The sequence below is a fragment of the Myxocyprinus asiaticus genome, chromosome 29 (genome assembly GCF_019703515.2).
Source record: "Myxocyprinus asiaticus isolate MX2 ecotype Aquarium Trade chromosome 29, UBuf_Myxa_2, whole genome shotgun sequence".
Lineage (NCBI taxonomy): Eukaryota > Metazoa > Chordata > Actinopteri > Cypriniformes > Catostomidae > Myxocyprinus > Myxocyprinus asiaticus.
Window position 1 is genome coordinate 43,915,475 of NC_059372.1, and position 22,587 is coordinate 43,938,061.

Sequence of the window (22,587 nt, forward strand, 5' to 3'; positions counted from 1 at the left end):
TCCTTTTCACTATTCCTTCTGCAGCTCCTGAGGAAGCACACGAGGGAGCTGAGCAGGGACTGGATATAGAGCACAAAGGGTTTGAAGATGATTTGCTGTCGGCTTGAGCCGTACGTCTCTCCTCTTCTCCATCTCAAGCGGCTTTGCCTGTTTAGTGTGCCCATAGTGATTTGTGTCTCGTTCCGGTGCGATGCTATCGTTCATGTTCATCTGTTGTAATGTCAAGGATATTTTGTTGCTGGACTTTCATTAGTGAGACATATACTCCGGTAAGGCGGTTCTCCCGCAGGCAGGAAAATGAGACATAGCGGCCTCTGAGACTGTCTCTGGTGCTGCCGCCTTTGGGGTGCTTGCTTAAACGCGCTACACCACAAACTGGCACTCTGGCTACCAAGGTCTCTGCCCAAGAAATTGTCAGGTCTACTGACGGCCCGGTGTCTGTGGAGTGACATCCCTGGCTACATTTTTTCTGGAATTTGCTTCTCACTTTCCCCGCCATGTGTCACAATACAGAAATTTAAGGTGTCTTCATGTCGCCTACCAGCCATCTTTCCACAGCGTCACAAGCCGGAAACAAATTTGTGTCTTGCTGTTGTAAGTTACGTGCCAGAAGACTGCTGTGTTGCAAAACAACAACTTTAGACGTACAGTGTTTTTTTTTTTCCTCTGACCCTCGAGAGGGCCTGGGCAGGAAAAAACCCCACCTGTTTTCCCAATGCAGCCCTCTTGCTTTACCCGACGTCACAAACTGGTAACTGGTTGGTGGCATGAAGGTCACTTTCAGTGCCTGTTTTACTGTTTTTGGTGACGTGTCCAAACACTGGTGCTTTCTTCAGGCCTAAAGAAGGTCCGCTAAAGTGTCCCTCACGCTCACTGCTGTCGACGAGCCGGGAACAATAACACTGTCACAGTAGTTTCACTGTTTGTTGCTGTTCGCTTCATGCCATGATTGTCAGGTTTCAACGAAGTTTTCAAACCCAATTTTGGTTGCTTGTGGCATAAAACTACACACAAAAATGAACACAGTTCCAGCTTCAACCGAAAAAAAAAAAATGGTTGTGCTGTACAACTGCCTCTGAAGGTGGACCCCTGCGTTCACAGGTCTCTGGACTGCTATGCGTACGCGTGGCTTGGTCTTCGGGGGATCTTCAGCTGGAAACTGAACAGTCGTACACTGCTTTGTGTCAGTTTTGCTCTCAGAGGTTCAATGTCTCCTCACCAAAGATGCAATAGATAGTATACTGACCTGCAGAAAGGATTCTACAGCCTCTATTTTCTGGTAGCATCAAGGATGGTGGGCTATGGCCTAATACTAGTCTTAAGATGCTTGAATCGGACACTCAAGAAGTCTCTGTTCAAGATGATTACTCGGACATAAATTTTATCTCCCATCTGTCCTCTGGACTGGTTTGTGTTGATTGATCTGAAAGAAGCATACTTTCATGTGCAGATAGACCCTCATCACAAGCCATTGTTAATATTTGTCTAGTGTTTCAAGCTAAGCTCATGATGCTCTGGGGATTATTTTAACATCTCTGCACCTTGTTACGTTGGTTGCAAATTGCCTTTTACATTAAACAGTTTTTCATTTTATTGTGCAAACTCAGTGGATTCTCTGTTTTACCCTGCAGTGATCCTGATCCACGCTTCACTTAGACTCCGCAGTATGAAGAACAAGTTGGAGAACAAGATTGAAGGTGTTGGCTTAAAGAAGACGCCCATGGGAGTCATACTGGATCTCCTGGATCAACAAGAAGAGAAAATCAACAAAATCCAAGATTTCTTGGAGAGTAAGATAAAAGATTGAGCATGGGAAGCATGTCAACAAATTGTTTATTTTTACTCTAACTGTATTTATCCACAGTGTCCTCTTGTATTGTTTGTTGTTTTTCATTTGTTTCTTTGTCTATTTTATTGTGTTTTTCATAACAGACATTTGTTTGACAAGTAAATGTCAATGGAAATTTCTTTTGAATATCAAAGTATGCCAATATTCTATAAACATCCATCTTTATCACATCATATCACCATGAAGTAGGTAATAGTTCCTATTTAAAATGCCGTTTTTATTTCTTGCTATTATAAAAAATTTAACTCTACCAAACTGTATTTGTTGTCCTATCAAGACAAATTAAGCAAACTTGTGTCTCATTCCCTTGTATATGCACCTTTCATTGACATTTTGTCTCTTTTGGTTTTCAAAGAGAATTAATTTGCATGAATGTTTATGCTGTGTAAAGCTCAAGTAAATCTATATAGACACAATGAATAAAAGCACTTTGAAATATTTATAAATTTGTCATTTGTAGATTTGGTTAGATTTTTTTTTTTCCCTAATAGCGAAGGCGATCATCATTCTTCAATTGCATATTTATAATAGCGATTACAACTCTGTTTTCATACACAGTTGATCTGTTTATTGCTTAGATTTATTGATAGACAATGTTGTGCAAACCTGGACATAAATATTTTGCAGATTTAAAAAAAAAATAAATAAATAAATATTCAAATATTTTGTTGAATATACCCAAAGGAATTGAGTTAAACACAAATTTGATTAGTCCAAATAACTCCATTGAACTTTGCAGCTTACTACCAGCAAGCAATACACATTAGCATATTATTTATATATATATATATATATATATATATATATATATATATATATATATATATATATAAAATATCTTTTTGTTTACTTTATGGAACATGGTGCTGCTGTGGGTTTACGCTGATCCTCAATCAGCCTTTCGCTGATGATCCCTCAAGTCTTTGCATCATCTCCAAAGCAAAATGCATTTTTAAATTGAGCATGGGAAACTACCCATCCTCATTAGCTCCACGCTTCTCCACAATGGTAACCTCCAAAAAACATCCACCAACACAGAAACTTCTCTAAATACCAACATAACAGAACTTTAAACACTAACAAGTCTCCTACTTGTTTCATTTTGTGTATAAATGCATTAAAATAACACTTAATTTAAAAATGTACTCTCCCAATCCTGTCCCATGCAAAGCATGCTGGGTAATGCAAATTCCCTGCCCGGTTTCAGCAATACTTTGATGCAACAAATATTATTCACATTGTTCCAACAAAACTGGATTAAGTAAACATAGATGGATTGTACACAATGAAATTAAGACCAAATGCTAAAGAAATGTGTTGTATTAACTCATTTAAATTAAGTAAATTGAGCAAGCAGTAAAAATTATGTTGAGTGAACACTATCCGTTAGAAGTCTGAATCCATTTAATCATTTCATAGCAATGTAATCATTTCACTTTTTAGTGACTGCGTTGAATTTTACTTGGACTTTACACAATATGATTATGATCTCATTTCAAACAAAAATGTATTAAGTTGATTTTAAGTGTACTGGTTTAGTATTTTCAATAGAGCTGCTTTCCATTTTATTTTATTTTTTCAATGCATATTCTCAAACAAAACTGCAATTGACCTCATTGAGGATTGCTAGTTAGATCACTTGTTTTATTTGCTGACATGATTTCTGCAGGTAATAGCAAATAATGCAAGATTACACATGGTTTCTTAGATAATATAGAAAATGGATAGATTATACAATGTGTGGATTGCCAAAGAACTGGTTTCAGTATTTTTATTTTGTTTCCTCTGCAAGCATGCAATCTCACTGCAAAGCTGTTCAAGATCTGTAGTCAACTGCTAGTTTTGAATAAAGGCTTATTTTTCTCAGAGTAATATATCATTCCTTATCATTCATTGTGTTAAAATCTTAAAATGTGGTGTGTTGTGTGTGGACGTTTAAAGTTTGAAGGTCCTTTGACACTAAACACAATGCGACAAAGTGAGACATTCAGAAGTGATCATCTAAATGTATATGCCCTATTCCCTTCGAAGACTTTACTTTGCACTGTTAGAGTTTTAGAGGACTAAAAGTGCAGGGCCCCAAATATAACCCCTTTTTAAGTAATTTTTATTGGAAATTCTGTTTGAAACAAGCCTACAGCATGAATATCATGATTGTTCTCCCTTTGAAGTGCCTAACACTAACCCATCATGGATGACTACAGTTTATATGTATGTAAAGGGTGAATGCATGAAATCGTTTTTTGGCATCATCAGCAGAGAGCATGTGTTGTAAATTAGCAATATTTCTGAGGTGGAAGAATGCTTTTCTACAAATATTGGAAATGTGATTTTCAAAGGACAGATTGCTTTCAAATATAACACCTAAGTTCTTCGCTGTAGAAGACGATGTAACAGTACATTCATCGAGAGTCAAATAATATTTTAGCGGCTTATTTTTAGAGGTTTTTGGTCGAATAATTAGTATCTCTGTTTTGTGGGAATTGAGTATAAGGAAATTTCTAGCCATCCAATCTTTGATATCATTGGTATGAGAGAATTGATCAATTTAGTTGGGTTTTGAAGAAATATAAAGTTGTTATGATGGGGTTGATGGAATAAATTAATAGGTACACTATATTGCCAAAAGTATTCCTAAAAGTAGGCCACAGGTGTATAAAATGAAGCACCTAGGCATGCAGACTGCTTCTACAAACATTTGTGAAAGAATGGGCCGCTCTCAGGAGCTCAGTGAATTCCAGCGTGGTACTGTGATAGGATGCCACCTGTGCAACAAGTCCAGTCGTGAAATTTCCTCGCTACTAAATATTCCACAGTCAACTGTCAGTGGTATTATAACAAAGTGGAAGTGATTGGGAATGACAGCAACTCAGCCACGAAGTGGTAGGCCACGTAAAATGACAGAGCGGGGTCAGCGGATGCTGAGGCGCATAGTGCGCAGAGGTCGCCAACTTTCTGCAGAGTCAGTCGCTACAGACCTCCAAAGTTCATGTGGCCCTCAGATTAGCTCAAGAACAGTGCGTAGAGAGCTTCATGGAATGGGTTTCCATGGCTGAGCAGCTGCATCCAAGCCATACATCACCAAGTGCAATGCAAAGCGTCGGATGCAGTGGTGTAAAGCACGCCGCCACTGGACTCTAGAGCAGTGGAGACGTGTTCTCTGGAGTGACGAATCACACTTCTCCATCTGGCAATCTGATGGATGAGTCTGGGTTTGGCGGTTGCCAGGAGAACAGTACTTGTCTGACTGCATTGTGCCAACTGTGAAGTTTGGTGGAGGGGGGATTATGGTGTGGGGTTGTTTTTCAGGAGCTGGGCTTGGCCCCTTAGTTCCAGTGAAAGGAACTCTGAATGCTTCAGCATACCAAGAGATTTTGGACAATTCCATGCTCCCAACTTTGTGGGAACAGTTTGGGGATGGCCCCTTCCTGTTCCAACATGACTGCACACCAGTGCACAAAGCAAGGTCCATAAAGACATGGATGAGTGAGTTTGGTGTGGAAGAACTTGACTGGCCTGCACAGAGTCCTGACCTCAACCTGATAGAGCACCTTTGGGATGAATTAGAGCGAAGACTGCGAGCCAGGCCTTCTCGTCCAACATCAGTGTCTGACCTCACAAATGCGCTTCTGGAAGAATGGTCAAAAATTCCCATAAACACACTCCTAAACCTTGTGGAAAGCCTTCCCAGAAGAGTTGAAGCTGTTATAGCTGCAAAGGGTGGGCCGACGTCATATTAAATCCTATGGATTAAGAATGGGATGTCACTTAAGTTCATATGTGTCTAAAGGCAGATGAGCAAATACTTTTGGCAATATAATGTACTTAATCTAGTTATGTTTATATACTTATAATATAGGACCTATTATCTATAGCCCAATATTTGTAGCTTTGGTGCTGCTGGCTGATGTTTTCAGACGATGACTTAACACCCTCCACAGTTTTAGCATTTTTTAGCACAGTGTGAGGACTTTTCAGACGGTCCCTTACCCACCGTAGGCACAATTTCCAAAGAACATATAAGTTAATGATCTTGAATGATTTTGCAGTGATGCCATTGGACCATCTTAAATACGGACAAATCACGTCCCGTACTGATTCAATATGGGACGCATAATTTCATCTTTAAATACAGGATGATTCAATATTTTACGGGACAGGTGGCAACCCTATGCTCTGAAATGATGATGTCCTGGGACTGCCGGCTCGTGATTCGCGAATGGAGTCTGTTGGGTATACTGCAGTCTCATCACATTTTAACTTTTTGTTTAGCCTCCCATTCAGCTCAAGAAAACATGTTGTGTGATCATGAGAAGGATTACCTCAAAATGTAGATTGTAAAGCAGGTGCAGAATTTATATAAATAAAATAGTCTACTCCTCTCTCGCCGTTGCTGGCGTGCCAGTGATTACCCCTCCACGTGCCAATGCTGGCACGCGTGCCATAGATTGCCGACCCCTGCTCTATACAATGATGGGGCCTTACTCCTGACTGAATTTCTTCATATATATACCATTTCTCTGTCAAAATTAACATAGTTTGGAGGACACTACCTTTTCTAGTATTTTAGATATACAGTGCATTCAGAAAGTATTCAGACCCTTTCATTTTTTTCACATTTTGTTATGTTGCAGCCTTATGCTAAAATGTTTTAAATTATAATTTTTTCACATCAGTCTGCACTCCATACCCCATTATGACAAAGCAAAAACCAGATTTTTGATAACTTTGCAAATTTATTAAAAAGAAAAAACTGAAATATCACGTTGACACAAGTATTCAGACCTTTTGCTATGGCACTTGAAATTTAGCTCAGGTGCATCCCATTTCTCTGGATCATCTTTGAGATGTTTCTACACTTTGATTGGAGTCCACTTGTGGAAAATTCAATTGATTGGGCATGATTTGGAAAGGAACACACCTGTCTGTATAAGGTCTTACAGCTGAAAATGCATATCAGAGCAAAAACCAAGCCATGAGGTCAAAGGAACTGCCTGCAGAGCTCAGAGAGAGGATTGTGTCGAGGCACAGATCTGGGGAAGGCTACAAAAACTTTTGGCTGCATTGAAGGTTCCCAAGAGCACAGTGGCCTCCATTCTTAAATGGAAGAAGTTTGGAACAACCAGGAATCTTCCTAGAGCTGGCCGCCCGGCCAAACTGAGCAATCGGGGGAGAAGGGCCTTGGTAAGAGAGGTGACCAAGAATCCGGTAGTCACTCTGGTCAAGCTCCAGAGATCATGTGTGGAGATGAGAAAAACTTGCAGTAGGACAACCATCACTGCAACACTCCACCGATCTGGGCTTTATGGCAGAGTGGCCAGACAAAAGCCTCTCTTCAGTGCAAGACACATGAAAGCCTGCGTGGAATTTGCAATAAAGCACCTAAAGAACTCTCAGACTTTGAGAAACGATTCTCTGGTCTGATTAAATGAAAATTGACCTATTTGGCCTCAATTCCAAGGGTCATGTCTGGAGGAATCTAGGCACCACTTGATTATCTGTGCAGTACCATCCCAACGGTAAAGCATGGTGGTGGTAGCATCATGCTATACGGGTGTTTTCAGCAGCAGGGACTGGGGAACTGGTCCGGGTTGAAGGAAAGCTGAATGCAGCAAAATACAGAGATATTCTTAATGAAAACATGGTCCAGAGTGCTCAGGACCTCAGACTGGGCCGAAGGTTCACCTTCCAACAGGACAATGACCCCAAGCAGACAGCCAAGACAATGCAACAGTGGCTTAGGGACAACTCTGTGAATGTCCTTAAGTGGCCCAGCCAGAGCCCGAACTTGAACCCAGTCGAACATCTCTGGAGAGACATGAAAATGGCTGTCCACTGAAGGTCCCCTTCCAACCTGACAGAGCTTGAGAGGATCTGAAGAAAAAAATGGCAGAAAATCCCCAAATCCAGGTGCACAAAGCTTGTCGCATCATACTCAAAAAGACTTGAGGCTGTAATCGCTGCGAAAGGTGCTTCAACTAAGTACTGAGTTAAGGGTCTGAATACTTGTGTTAATGTGATATTTCAGTTTTTATTTTTTAATAAATTTGAAAAGTTATCAAAAAATCTGGTTTTTGCTTTCATTATGGGGTATGGAGTGTAGATTGATGTGAGAAAAATATATATTTTTTTAAAGCTTGTTAACATAAGGCTACAACATAACAAAATGTGAAATAAATGAAGGGGTCTGAATACTTTCTGAATGCACTGAAAATGGGAGATTTGAGATCAGTCTATAATCAGCCAACTCTCCAAGCGGTCAAGCGGTTTGATAACTGCCAGCTTAAATTTTCTTGGGACATGTCTAAAGATAATGAGGAGTTAATAATTTTAAAAAGAGGTTCTGAGATTACAGGAAACACCTCTTTTAGAGGCTTAGTCAGTATAGGATCTAACATCCATATTGTTGCTTTTGATGTTTTAATAATTTTTGTTAGCTCTTCCTGACCTGCAGTATGACAGCAAAGAACTGAAGTTGCTTGTAGAGAATTATATGAGACAGTCTTCTGAGGTGCTATGGCAGATGGTTGCATAATTCCAATTTTGTTTCTGGTAATTTCAGTTTTATCAGTAAAGAAATTCATAAAGTCATTACTATTGTGGAGCGATGGAATATATGGTTCAGTCGAAGCTTTACTATTTTATTTAGAAATGTAAAAAATTCGGATTTGGAATGTTTGGCATAGAAGGAATTAATGAAATCAGTTGAAATAAAATGTAATTATAATGAAGAATGAATTGCATGTTAACTGTTGAAAAACACTGTTCATGAAAAAAAAAACTTAACAAATTGACTTAAAATGTGAGATGTAATTAATGTAAGTTGCATGCACATCATATTTTGTGCCTGGATGTTATATGGACCACCATATACCAATATATGTTGGTATGTGCAATCAATTTGAAAGACACTTTGAGGTAGATTATATTTCATTGGGAGCCTGCTAAATTATGAAATGCATCCAAGACCTGCTAATAAAGTTAAAATACATATTAATGCCAATTTTAAGCAAGATTTACCATCTCAGCCATATGGTACAATTTATATCTTGTAGATTGAAAAAAAACATCAACATAAAAAAAGAAGTTTGGAGGTTATTTAGTTGTCTACTAATAATAATCTATTAATTCCCTTGGCTCCATTGTGCTTATTAACTGATAATTTATGAATGAAACCCTGATTTTAAAAGTAAAGTAAACATTTAGGACATTTAAAGTAAAGTCACAGTTTCTGAGTGGTGGAATATACCAGCGAATCAGCAGCAAAACTGCTCTGCGAGGAGGCAAGGACAGAAGAGCAAGGAAGCTTTCAGATGATGGAGTGAGGATCAGGGAAAGAAATTCACTTTTCACTCACTCTTGAGATAAGGGACAAAACATTTTAATTTTTTATAATAAATTAATTTGAAATGGATATATTTGTAGACAGGGAACATGTTTCTATAAAAATTAGTTTTTCTGAAAATTGACATTTATTAACTTAAATATAATTAACATATATATATAATTTACATCTTACTGTAATTTCTGTCAACTCTGTCAGACATACTAAAAGTATGCCATTTTACTTGGATCCATCCAACAAGAGTGTAAAGTTTTCTGTTTTCACACTATTCTGAAAATTCTGACGGAGTTGACAAAATTGAATATTTTTCCATCTTAACCATGAGTTGTACACTTGAGCATTTTGTTTTTTCCTCAGTTGAAGCTGCCTCTATAACCTAAACTAAAATGCCAAAATTATTCCACAAGTCTTAACAGAAATTATCACTATGGGATTAAGGTGTTGACATGTTGAAGCTGTGACTGCAGAGACTTAAACATTGTTTGTTTGAAATATATTAAAATATAAAAATTACCATACCATGTGTCCTACTGTTGCATCTATCATGAGCAGGAAGTGGGAAAGGGGTACTCAGAGTTATAGCTGGCATCTGATTTATTCAGGATTCTAAATAAATCTGACAGAGTTGACACAAAGTGAGGACATAACTTTGATTGACTTTGAAAGATTGATTGAACTTTGAAATTTTAATGTTACTTTATGTATTGTTTGATATCTTACAGATCCCTGCCTTTCATTTGATATTTATATTTAAGAATTTGGTGCATTTTTTAACACTTTGTTTGGCAGTTTAATATTGTGACCTCTTGCTGAGGACAGGTAAAGTTACATGTGCTTCCAAGTATAGAGCATACATTTTAAAATATTAAAATGAAATAATTAAAAAATATCAGTATTTGTATTATTATTAATTTCTTGATTTTTAACATAAATAGGACTTTTGTATGTAGGACATGTTTTGCCCCTTATCTCAAGAATCAGTGTTTTAAATTTTGGGGAAGTATTTGCCCACTTGATCTGTTTTTTGGGGGTATTTTTTACTTTAATATGGGCATTTAAAAAAAACAGTGTCACCCTTTTATGTCAAATATTAGAATTTAATCAGTTTGTAAACTCCAAATTAATTAAGGCTGTTAAATTTAATCAATTTAAATCAACATTACCTCATATTTTGTGATAATATGTATTAGTCTTAGAATAAATTATTACAAAATACTGTATGACAGTTTCAAAGAGAGAGAGAGAGAGAGAGAGAGAGAGAGAGAGAGAGAGAGAGAATTCAGTACAGGGGAATTTGTTTGCACCTACATTTTGAATTTCTGGGGCATTTTTGTCACTTTCAGTAGCATTTTTGCCCTAAGTTCCAATTAATTTCTGACCCTGGCAAGGATACATTCAACACAGTCTTTTTTTGGTTGAAATGTTTTGTTGACCTTACTTGATGCACACATATATTGTCCTCCACTTTACATCGGGCACAACAGTTTTAATACATATTATACATTTATTCTGATTTATTAGAAATGTATTGATTCATCAAATTTCAGCAGCATAAGAGGTGCACAGAGGTAATGCTACACAAAAAAGGAAACTGGATGCGCAAAAAAAAAAAAAATATTAAACAATATAGAAGCATAAAATCAGTATTGTTTCACTCAGACATCAGTAGAATTATGGAAGTTAAAATGGTTATGTACCGGGTTTCAGGTTGACTAACTTGGTGAATGATTGTCTTTGGCTTAGGACCTTTACTTTGAATGGGGGGATCTTTTATTTTGCAAGGTAGGCGTTTATTTTGAAAGTGAAGAGCTTCCGGTTGAAAACAGATCAAAAGCCCGTCGTGTCTGTTTTCATGTGCTGTATTGAAGGTAATCGACGTTAAGGCTGCTGATTTAAGACTACATCAACATGCCTCGAGTTTACATCGGACGACTGAGTTATCATGTCCGCGAGAAAGACATCCAGAGGTTTTTCAGCGGCTATGGGAAGCTGCTGGAGGTGGATCTGAAAAACGGGTGAGTTCATACAAAACTAGAGCACGCTTCCATTATCATGAACGGGGCATGAATGTGTGTCGCGCATCTGTGTTATAAAATCACAGATTTCCAGTAAATCAATCCACGCTGCCTAATGTGGTGTCTGTTTTTATCGTAAACTGAATTTTAGGTTAGTTTCAAGTTCAAGATCAATACGTTGCCTTGTTATCTGGTGAAATGAGCAAAACTAACGGGCCTCTTTGTAAAACTGATGTGCATGTGTTACAGTCTTCGGTTCTACAATAATATTGAACAAGATTCAGCAGGTAATTACAGTTTGTCAAGAGGAGTCGTTTTAAGCAGTTAATTGTTGATAAAGTACTTCGCTGATACACGCCACGTTTGCAGTTTCTAGCGTCTCCATTTTCTCAACAGAAGATACAGGATTGCTAGAATTGAAATAAACATGTTCACAAGGTCCTGAATTGGGCGGTGCTTCGTGGGGGGGCGGAAGTTGTCTTGATTTTGTCAGATGGCTTCGGCCGAAATAAAGGTGCGATCAAGTAATTTTAGTCGGAAACAACGGACTCCTATAAGCCCCTTCTGGTAGTTTCCAAGATGGGAGGAGTCCTAAACTTTCAACATGGCGGAGGAGAATACAGTTTCTGTTGTGAATGACAGGTCTTGTTCATTTTTTCTAAATACAGCTAATTGTTAGCGCTTACCGTTTTGGTCCAGTTCATTTATGTATATCAGCAACCATTCTATGATCCACTTTCTAATGTAACTATTATTCTATTGGACTATTCCACTGGTGTAGACGTAGTGCTGTTTGTACAGTAGGTGAGGATATATGACCACTGCTGTAAGTGGACGGTCATGCTTGCAGCAACAAGCCCCAAAACAACCATATTCTGGAAAAGAAATACCACTGATTATCATTCATGAGGCATAAAAGAGGCTAATTACTGACTGTCTAATTGGTTATCAGAACTGTTTTGATGTTGGGGCTTGAACCTACAACCTTACGATTATCAGATCTTTAACCACTATACCACACTACCCCCATAAGAGTTTAAGTGGCTTTGCAATAAATCAAACATGGCTTTCTAACCTGGTCGTGTTCAATGTTGCATGTCTGTGTAGGTATGGATTTGTTGAGTTTGAAGACACACGTGATGCTGATGATGCAGTCTATGAACTGAATGGAAAAGAGCTGTGTGGAGAGCGAGTCATGGTCGAGCATGCCAGGGGTCCTCGCCGAGACCGTGACAGCTATGAACGAGGGGGTTATTATGGCGGTGGAGGTGGAGGCGGCGGTGGGCGCAGTAAGTACTGTGCATCACTTCAGTTATGTAATGAGGTGTGAAATGGCACAACTTTTTGTCATAGTTGGACAAAGTTAATGTTAACGATTGCGGATAATTTCTTTGATTATTAGTGAAAAAGTGAATGGCTTTAGTACACTAATTCAAATGTTTTGCAATTGTTTTTATTTTTGTACACTAGATTTCTTATGGATAATTACAAGCATAAATCATCATATCACTGAAAAACTTGCTACTCATTATCCAAGTTCCCCCAGGCCTAATACTGCTTTCAAAATTCAAGTCTTTTTCTCTCTTTCTAAACAGTTCATCAATTTAAACATTTTGATTTCAAATGATTTTTTAAATATGAAAAATGTTATCTGTATGTGCATTTAAGTCAAACAACTTGCTGGTGAGCTGCAACTTGGGCAGCTGAAAATGTTATAAAAATACACAGCATTTTCCTAGAATTTCCCTTTTTTTTTTTTTTTTTTTTTTTTTTGTAAAGAAACCTAAACTGAAGTGACATTATATTTAAAGGTGCAATATGTAAACATTTTCATGTAATATTTACCTTTTTTGCCAATGTGTGAACGGCTTGTAACGCAACTTAAAAAATGAGCCCTTCCCGGACTTCCTAGGTTGCCTATTAAAGCCTGTAGACTGATTTTCATGCGAAGGGAGCGGGTCGCTTTTGCCGGTAAAATCTAAAGGATGTGACGTTTATGAGCGCTCCCGAGAGCTTTGCCTCAGTAATCGCTTCTCTTCCGCTATTCATCACTGACAACAAACTGCAACACTAGGTGACATTATCTTAGAGATGGAATCCAGCAAACGTCCGGCTCCCAGCACAACACCGACTCCTACACAAGCCAAAAAAAAAACATTTATCTACTGAATCCCGTCTGGCTAAGCGGAAACGTGATCGTGGTCGAGTGAAAACTAGAGTGAACATCAGCAGGACATTTGATTCCTGAAGGGACCTTCATTCGGTTTTGGGGTTCAGAACCGACCCTGCATTGGCATTCTTCTTATTGGACAGGTAAACTTGCATAACTGTAAAGCATGTGAAATATAGTGCCATAAAGATTGATCTGTGTCATTTTAGCTAAACTACAATAACACATGAAATGAATACTAGACAATGTTCAAGATAATGCAAAAAGACCCATTCATTAGTGTAATGTAACTTGGTTATACAGAAAATATATACAATCTATGATTATAAAACAATAGCGCATCGATATATCAAAATGACAGTTGTGATGGAATCACATCAATACTGAATTGTCTCAACATATTTATAATGTACAGTCTATTTTATAAACAGCTACTGTCATCATCCACCAAATTTAGCTAACAGCTATTGATAAAGCTGGCTAGCTAGCTAACACTGACTTAGGCTATTGTATAAATGCAGTCAATGTATCATTCAAAGAAAAGTGATAACTTCAAACTTCAGTCTCGCATAGTCAGACCTATATCCACACTTCAATATAACAGAGTCAAATATAATATACAGTCTCAAAGTTTGTAGTAAAACAATCATAACTGTGTACTTTTAATTATGCTACCTCATCTGTTAGCATGATGCCGGTGAATCACGTTGTCTCTTTGTACGTTACGTCATTGTTTTGGTCGATGCTCGCGTCCCTATGGAGTGTGTGCGTGCGATCACGAGCAACAGGTAGCTGTCTGCAGTTCACTTAACGGCCACAGGTGTCATTAATAACAAAGTTTCTGAATCTTACATACTGCACCTTTAAGACTGTTTTGAAGTTTATTAAAATTTTAGTAATTCTATTAAAAAAAAAAAAAAACTTTGAAACTTTTATCCTTGTCAAATCAAGTGGGTCGCCAGTTCTCCCTTAGGATTTCGTATTCACTTTTCACCATTTGTTTTTTTTTGGGTTAACATACAACCATTTTAAAATTGCATATTGTAGATTGTAAGTCACGAAAGTAGACTGTGTTCTTTCTTTTAGTCTAATGGAGTGTTTTCTTTTTGTGTGTTGGGGGTATTTGGCATGATTGTGCTCCTTTTCCCACATTTGTTTCTTTACTCTTCTATTAGATATTATAGCCCGGTGGAAAGCATCAAAGTCCATGTATAATTTTAATTTAAATTTCCAATTTGTTTTTTCACAATAACAAAGTCCTTGATGTTTCAATTTGAAAGAGTCCAGTGAGGGCTGAGGCTGTGGCTCAGATGACTACCTGACGGGTTTGGCCTTGGCCTCTTCACCTTACAATGTGTGTGTGACCTTTGCCCCTTGATGCTTTGGCTGACCTAACCGGAAGCCAAGATGACCTCAGCCTTTTGCCAATAGACCAGGGGTGATGGTGAGGATGCCACTAGTTATTGCTATGTTGTCCATATGGAAAGCCTCTAGCCAAGATATAATAGAAAACTCTGAAATGGAGACATTGGGATACACTAGCATTTCTTGAAGGGCAAGTCAGAGATGTCCATATGAGGGTGTGTGAACCTAAACATTAAAGATTTAAATGTATTACGTTGCCTATCAAAAAATAATTTTTGCCCTAAAAGAACCGAGAATGAATATCTCAAGCTTTGAGTGTTTTAACAGTTCCTGTCTCTTTTATCCAAATAGTAATGTCTTTTCTGGGAGTCAGCAAACAACTCTTGAGACTGAACAGGTTGGCAATAAGCAGCGGAGGGCAAATATGTCTTAGGTTCTAAAGTTAATGTCAGTGGCGTCCATCTGTCCACCGTTTCTCAGTGTCATAAAATGATCTTCCTATACTCCATCCCATCTCTTCTGAAGGTGGTTACAGCAGCAGAAGTCGCACTGGTAGGGACAAGTACGGCCCTCCTGTTCGCACGGAGTACCGGCTTATTGTGGAGAATCTGTCTAGCCGCTGCAGCTGGCAGGACCTCAAGGTAAACATGGTAGAATACACATTAACATTGAATTCCAGTTTGCACACTTTCCATCTTACATAGTAGGGTCTGTTCCATTGTTTTTTAAAAAGTTGAACTATTTTTAATAATGCACATCTGAAAAACCCAACGCCAAACAACAGCTAGAAGCAATATCACAGACATCGTTCTGACACGTGTCCATACACAATATTTGTAATCTTTTTAGAATTTTTAAATGCGATCTAGCTGTTATGACCAAGGGGTTCACAGTCAAACTGGTTCTGTTTGCAGGATTTCATGAGACAGGCAGGTGAGGTAACCTATGCAGATGCCCATAAGGAGCGCGCCAACGAGGGGGTCATTGAGTTCCGCTCGTACTCTGATATGCGGAGAGCTCTGGAAAAACTGGATGGAACAGACATCAATGGCAGGAAGATTCGTCTAGTTGAAGACAAGCCACGGCGTCGACGCTCCTATTCTGGGAGCCGCTCTCGGTAAGCTCTTGCTTATCAAATTTTCCTATGCAAATTTCACGCGGGGGTTCAAGTTTTGTGAGCTTTGGCACATGAATTTTTGATGTTGACCAAAACGAAGTGGCTTGGATTGGGCAGTGCTTTGTACATAATTACACTGAATATTCACAGTGGACGAAGAAATAATTTTAGTGGTGAGTTTCTTTATAAATTCACTCTCCCAGATTATAAAGTGCAGCACAGAAAAAGAAGCTCCTCGGCAAGTCGTTTTTGAGGGTTTCACACGTGCTTAACATCAGCCTACGCTGGGTTGAGCTGTGAAATTTCGGCATGCAAAGATAAATGTGACCCAGCCTTAAGGCAACATCCGAAAGCCTGGTTATGTAGTGTGCGCACTCCTGTGACTCACCCCAACAAGTCGCAGATGCTACGACAGATTTCAAACCTGCTTGAAATCTGGCCAACGAATCATCAGGTGTGTGCACTGTCCCAACAAGTGAGAGACAGGTTATAAGCAACAGCCAATGAAATACAGAGAGAGCGCAAGAGAGCAAGGCATTGGAAATCAGGAGACAACAAATAAACTCCACAAAAAAAAACATCTCTCAAACCGCTGTCATTACTTTTAGCAGTTTTTTTTTTTTTTTTTTTTTTAACATTCTGTGCAAACCAGTGCAGTAACGGGCGTGAGCCAGTCTTTCATGTTGTTTGTTGACGTCTTATCAATAGAGGTCGACCAGTGTATAATTGGTACTTATTTATACCAATCAGCCACAACATTAAAATTACCTGCCTAATACTGTGTAGGTCCCCCTTTTGCCGCCAAAACTGCTCTGACCCATCGAAGCATGGACTCCACAATACTTCTGAAGGTGTTCTGTGGTATCTGGCACCAAGACGTTAGCAGCAGATCCTTTAAGTCCTGTAAGTTGCGAGGTGGGGCCTCCATGGTTCGGACTTGTTGGGCCAGCACATCTCATAAATGCTCAATCGGATTGAGATGTGGGGAATTTTGAAGCCAAGTCAACACCTTGAACTCTGTCATGTTCCTCAAACCATTCCTGAACAATTTTTGCTGTGTGGCAGGTTGCATTATTCTGCTGAAAGAGGCCACTGCCATCAGGGAATACCGTTGCCATGAAGGGGTGTACGTGGTCTGCAACAATCTTTAGGTAGGTGGTACGTGTCAAAGTAACATCCACATGAATGCCAGGACCCAAGGTTTCCCAGCAGGACATTGCCCAGAGGATCACACTGCATCTGCCGGCCTGCCTTCTTCCCATAGTGCATCGTGCTGCCATCTCTTCCCCAAGTAAATGACACACATGCACCCAGCCGTCCACATGATCTAAAAGAAAACGTGATTCATCAGACCAGGCCACCTTCTTCCATTGCTCCATGGTCCAGTTCTGATGCTCACCTGTGGCTATGCAGCCCCATACGCAGAAAGCTGAGATGCACTGTGTTCTGACACCTTTATATCATGGCCAGCATTACGTTTATTCAGCAATATGTGCTACAGTAGCTCTTCTGTGGGATCGGACCAGATAGGCTATCCTTCACTCCCCACGTGTCGCTGGTTCACCGGTTGTCCTTCCTTGGACCACTTTTGGTAGGTACTAACTACAACCTGACTGATATGGGATATTTGAGACCAATACTGATTTTAGAGAGGGAAAATTCACAGATTACCGATATAGTTATTTTTTGAGCTGGAATGAAAAAAGACCTTTTCTGTGTGGATTTTTCACTGATTTAGCACTGATATGACTATGCAAAGGTACTCAGAAGGCTACTTTTCTTAAATATTTTTTTCAAAGAATATTTGACATTAATATTATACATTGTCAACAAATTCTAGAAATGAACACTGAGAAAATAAAGAATAAATAAAAATACAATAAATAACTAAAACATCAGTACCGTTTAGTATCAGTCAATTGCTGACCAATAAAATAAAGAATAAATAAAAATAAAATAAATAGCTAAGTAAACATCAGTATTACCGTTTAGTATCATTCAAATGCTGACTATATTAATACTGCCGAGTCCAGATAAACAGCGGCAGCGGTGTTACACTGTATTTTGCTATGCAAGTTCAGGGGAAACTTTCAACGGTGGAAAACCAGACTTTTAAATATTGTATTTTATAAATGCAACAACTGGAATTGTTCGGTTGAAGGGGGTACCAAACTGTGAATCCTGAACAAAACTTTTGGTGATTACATGTTTACTCATTAGCTTTCACTTAGCTGACAACAATGAAAGTAGCTACGTGATTAGTGAGTTAGCTATAAGCTCGTTGTCACGGAGAGTAAAAGATGGACCAGCATTGCGTCTCACCAACTAGGTAACAACGTAGCGTGAAATCAACACTCAACAGACACAATCCACCACCGCACCGTTGTCTGCTCAGCTGCAAAAAGATGCTATGGTGTTTACCTCTGCTACATTACTTACTGCACTGACAAACCACAAGGCCTGCTGTTTTGGAGATGCTCTGACCTAGTCATCTATCCATCACAATTTGGCCCTTGTCAGAGTCACTCAGATCCTTACACTTGCCCATTTTTCCTGCTTCCAACACATGAAATTCAAGAACTGACTGTCCACTTGCTGCCTAATATATCCCACCCCTTGACAGGTGCCATTGTAACGAGATAATAAATGTTATTCACTTCACCTGTAAGTGGTTTTAATGTTTTGGCTGATCAGTGTATTAGCCTATTTGCCAATGTTTACATTATTGTGATTCTATTGTAATACATTATAGATGATTGACAGAGTGAATGTTTTGTTTCCCTTGTGTTTTTGTGTGAGCTGGAAGCACAGACATTTCAAAATAAGAGTCCCCGGTTCATTTTGGTCAAATCCACTATCAGTCGACCTCTAGTTATCAACAATAAACTCTCCTGTTGCTATATGTGTGTTTGTAAATTAATTCCAGGTTTGTAGTTTCAGTCGGGGGTCGAATGGTCTTGTAGTTGATGCACCCAGTCTACGATCACTTGTTTAGTGTACAAACCTGAAAATATCAGGGAATTTTTTAAACTGTCTTTTCCAGGCCTGAAAGAATCATGGAAATTGGTCAAATCTGAAAGTCATAGAAAAAGAATGGAAATGTATAGTTAACGTAAATGTATGTGGTTCGTTCTGCTCTAAAATATTTAATTTGCTATACTAGCTATTTCTCCTGTGTAGAGAAAGTTGATTGCAATCCATAGCAATTTAAGCTAAAGTAATTTTTTGAGTCAACTCTTTTCAGTGAATTGGTCAGACTGGTTTACAAAACAGTCTAAATTCTTTAGCAAATCATTTAGAATCGATTTTTAAAAATTCTTATCCATTAATCCGAAAGTTCATGGAAAAGTCATGGAAATTCATTGGTCAAAAAGGGTGGGAACCTTGGTTAAGTTACAATATGCTTATAACTGTCAAAAATCAACCAATTCTATACACCGGATAATGCAAGAAAACAGTTTACATAAGATTTGAAATCATGTAAATGGTGCTTACATGGAGAGCGAAATTAGGGTAAAGGGTAAAAATCTACATGTGTTGATTTGATTTTTGCTTAAACGGTTATAACCATTCCTTTTATAAAAAAATACAGTTTAGGCATTTTAATGACTTTACTCTTTAAGCATCGGTTAAGCATAAAGATTGTGCATGTAAACACGCTCGCTGCTGATCCCAGTTGAGTCTCATGTTAGCATGTAGCTATGCTCAAGTTACAACCAATCCTTGAAATACAAATAAAATACCTGTCACGCACAAATATTGGATTACAAATATTTTAATAAATTGGAACTAAACGTTTCTTAAACTATTTTCCAATGTGTATATATGAGGAAGTGTAATTTTGCGAGCTATTGCAGACTTCCTATGCTTACAATGCTGTCTAGGTAGGCAATTTGCTAGGTTTTGGTCCTGTTTAAGATGTTTATTAGGGCTCAAGCATTGAAAGTGCGAAGGCCCTATTGTTCTTCTAAGGAATATTATTATTATTATTATTATTTTCAAGGTTTTGGGTGCTTTTGGGGCACTTAACTTGAGTTGTCGGCCATTAGGGCTGGGCAAAAGTTGTAAGGGGGGCGTGTGGGGGGGCTCTGTAGCACCCCCATTTTCACCTACAGTCACCAAAATGTGTACATATGTAGTTCTCATCAAGCCGGACAACTTTCATATTTACAGTCATTAGCTCCGCCCAACAGAAAGTCGGCCATTTTTGATTTATTTTTAAAATTGCAGGCTCTGAACTTAAATATTCCTTGGGGATTCATGTGACTGTCACCAAATTTAGGCAAAATTATGCCAAGACATTGAAGACCCTAAATTATGTATGGATTTTTGATATATTGAACAGTGTTGCCATGGCGAGGCAATAAATTAATGGCAAAAAATGAGAAACAAGTAGTCTCTCATATCTTCTGCGTGCATTGTGTGTGATTTAGTTAAAAATTGAGCGGTATGTTTGGTAATCTGGCTGATCACATGGTTGTGGCTATAGTGGGTCACGGTCATAGCGCCACCAACTGGCAGCAGGAAGTGTGGCACTTATAACAGACTTCGAAATAGACCTGTTATTTTTATCTGAAACCCTTCAAAAGTTTTTAGAATAATGATTTGTGACCAATGTGTATTTTAATAATAATAATAATACTGTATAATATGTTTAATCACGCTTCTGACATGAGTGTGGCTTTGGTGGGCCATGGTCATAGGGCCTCCAGCTGGCAACAATAGATGTGAAACTTCGAATAGACTTGGAAAAAACAACCCCTCTTATTTTCAGCCTTGTGAAATTTAATGTTATAAATTTAATATTTTTTTATATTTGCTGCACACAAAGTTAAGCATTATGTCTGAGCAGAAGGTAAGACATGGTGTCTTGTTTACTCGACCAAATGCATGTGTCCATCATGCATTGTTTTCCGAAAGGAACTGGGTGGAAATGGACCCATGTTGCTTGGGCCTGTCATCGAAGCTTGCAGGTATATTTCCATGTCTTTTTGTGGTTGGTAACTATTTAATGTTCTGCTACAATTTTTGTGTTTATCCAGGTCTCGTAGCCGACGTCGCTCTCGTAGCAGAAGCCGTTGTAGCAGCCGTTCCAGGAGCAACTCAAGATCCCATTCAAGGTACAAGGCATACCCAATATCTACTCAATCTGAATTGCATTATCTGGACCCTTATCAGTTTCTTGTTCTCTCTTGTAGGTCTCGTTCTCGCCGACACCGCTCCCATTCCAGGTCGGGCCACAAGTCTCGCTCCAAGTCTCCATCAAGCAAGTCTCGCTCGCGCAATCGTAAATCCCACTCTCGTTCTCGCACCCACAAATCTCGCAGTCGATCGGCTAGCCACAAGTCTCGCTCTCAATCGGATGACCGCAAGTCCCGGTCTAAGAGCGGTTCTAAAGTGAAGTCTGACCATGGGCGCTCTAAGGAGAAGTCGGTCAGTAAGAAATCCAGGAGTAGGTCTGCTTCACCAATGGAGAATGGCGACAGGGAACGTGCCAAGTCTGTGTCTCGCTCTCCTACTCCTAAGGCAGATAAGAGCTATTCCAAGTCACCAGACCGGCGTTCACATTCTCCCTCTAAGTCAGGCTCGCGTTCTAAATCCCGCTCCCGTTCCAGATCTGCTTCCCAAGACTAGCATCAAGTGTGGTCTGATTTTGAGACTCCTTAGGAGTGAAATTGTGCACAGATAGCTTTCTAAAGGTAATGAGACCCAATGTCCTTAGCATTACATCAGGTTTAATTTGGTTAAGTGATCATTTACTGTGCTGCATGTCCTTGTTTTTATAAAATATGATCCTCTGTTCCCATTTGATGCAGAAAAAAAAGCCTCTTGGTTATGAAATTACTGTCTACAGCATCTTGTGGCTAATAAAATATATAATATGAAATGCTAACTATTACACCATGTCAAACCAAGACCTTATGATAAATGTTCCTCTTCTTCCTGTAACAATTTTTGAATCATTGCAAACAGTCTGATTTTCTGTTTGATTAAAATTTGCTCATTGATATACTGGTGTTAAGTTGATTTTGACCATGTCTATTTTCACACTAAATAAATGGTCCTGGTTTAGAAAAGTTTTAATGGTTATTTTGTATTCTATGAAGACCATGTGCTAGTTGCAGAATTCTATGCATGTTGAAAGTACAGACATCTAGAACTGAAAAAAATAAACATATAATTGTATTTTTAGTGATAACATTAAACTATTGAAGGAGAAACAGTTGATCAGTTTAGACAATTCTACAAAGAAGTCTACCCAATTACTAAAACAATGAATCCATTTCCTGTTACCAGTATGGGCGCAGAATATGCAGGGGACGTTCACGGACTCCATATTCAATTGATATTCGCCAATGGTAAGGGACCGTTTGAAAAGTACACCCACTGCTCTTAAAATGTTGGTGGTGTCAGAGCGTTCATTCAATTGACTTTGCACATTCTAACGCAACACTGTTGTGAAAAAAAAAAAAAAAAACATTCTCATTCTAAAGGTTGTTGTAGGCTGCCATTTGCGGTTTATTTGTTAGGGATTTTTTTTTTTTTTTTTGGACTAGCACTGACATTTTTGTATGCCTTAAGCACTTTTCAATTTACATATAAATCGTATTATATACACATTGTTTGCTAACTGTTGCGCTGTGATAAAGCATTGAGAAGCAACAAGGCATCTTTTCAAGCATGAAAATAAAAACTATTTTTAGAGAAAAATAGAAATGTATCATT

The 22,587-nt window shown here is 38.6% G+C and overlaps 2 protein-coding genes across 3 annotated transcripts in view; both read left to right on the top strand.

Moving 5' to 3' along the window:
• LOC127419804 (PRA1 family protein 3-like) overlaps positions 1 to 3,721 on the top strand; it is a 28,833-nt gene extending 25,112 nt beyond the window's left edge. Inside the window, exon 3 of the mRNA XM_051661555.1 lies at positions 1,632 to 3,721. Coding sequence (XP_051517515.1) covers positions 1,632 to 1,807 — 176 coding nt within the window. The 3' untranslated portion in view covers positions 1,808 to 3,721. The remainder of the gene's footprint in view (positions 1 to 1,631) is intronic.
• A 7,284-nt stretch (positions 3,722 to 11,005) lies between these two features.
• LOC127419797 (serine/arginine-rich splicing factor 6-like) lies at positions 11,006 to 21,938 on the top strand. 2 transcript variants are annotated; one of them, XM_051661534.1, is made up of 6 exons: positions 11,006 to 11,209; positions 12,317 to 12,498; positions 15,270 to 15,385; positions 15,659 to 15,861; positions 20,904 to 20,981; positions 21,060 to 21,938. In XM_051661534.1, the coding sequence occupies exons 1-6, from the start codon at positions 11,103 to 11,105 to the stop codon at positions 21,493 to 21,495; spliced, it is 1,122 nt and encodes a 373-aa protein (XP_051517494.1). In that variant the 5' UTR covers positions 11,006 to 11,102; the 3' UTR covers positions 21,496 to 21,938. The 2 variants fall into 2 exon arrangements, with proteins under 2 accessions (XP_051517494.1, XP_051517495.1); XM_051661535.1 differs by lacking the exon at positions 11,006 to 11,209 and adding an exon at positions 11,706 to 11,851.
• Positions 21,939 to 22,587: the final 649 nt, after the last annotated feature.

Bases quoted from the DNA above. Each gene is read 5' to 3' on its own strand.
- LOC127419797 (XM_051661534.1), top strand. From the start codon at position 11,103: ATGCCTCGAGTTTACATCGGACGACTGAGTTATCATGTCCGCGAGAAA. The intron at 15,386-15,658 runs GTAAACATGGTA...TTCTGTTTGCAG, and splicing joins GCAGCTGGCAGGACCTCAAG to GATTTCATGAGACAGGCAGG. The intron at 20,982-21,059 runs GTACAAGGCATA...TCTCTCTTGTAG, and splicing joins AACTCAAGATCCCATTCAAG to GTCTCGTTCTCGCCGACACC.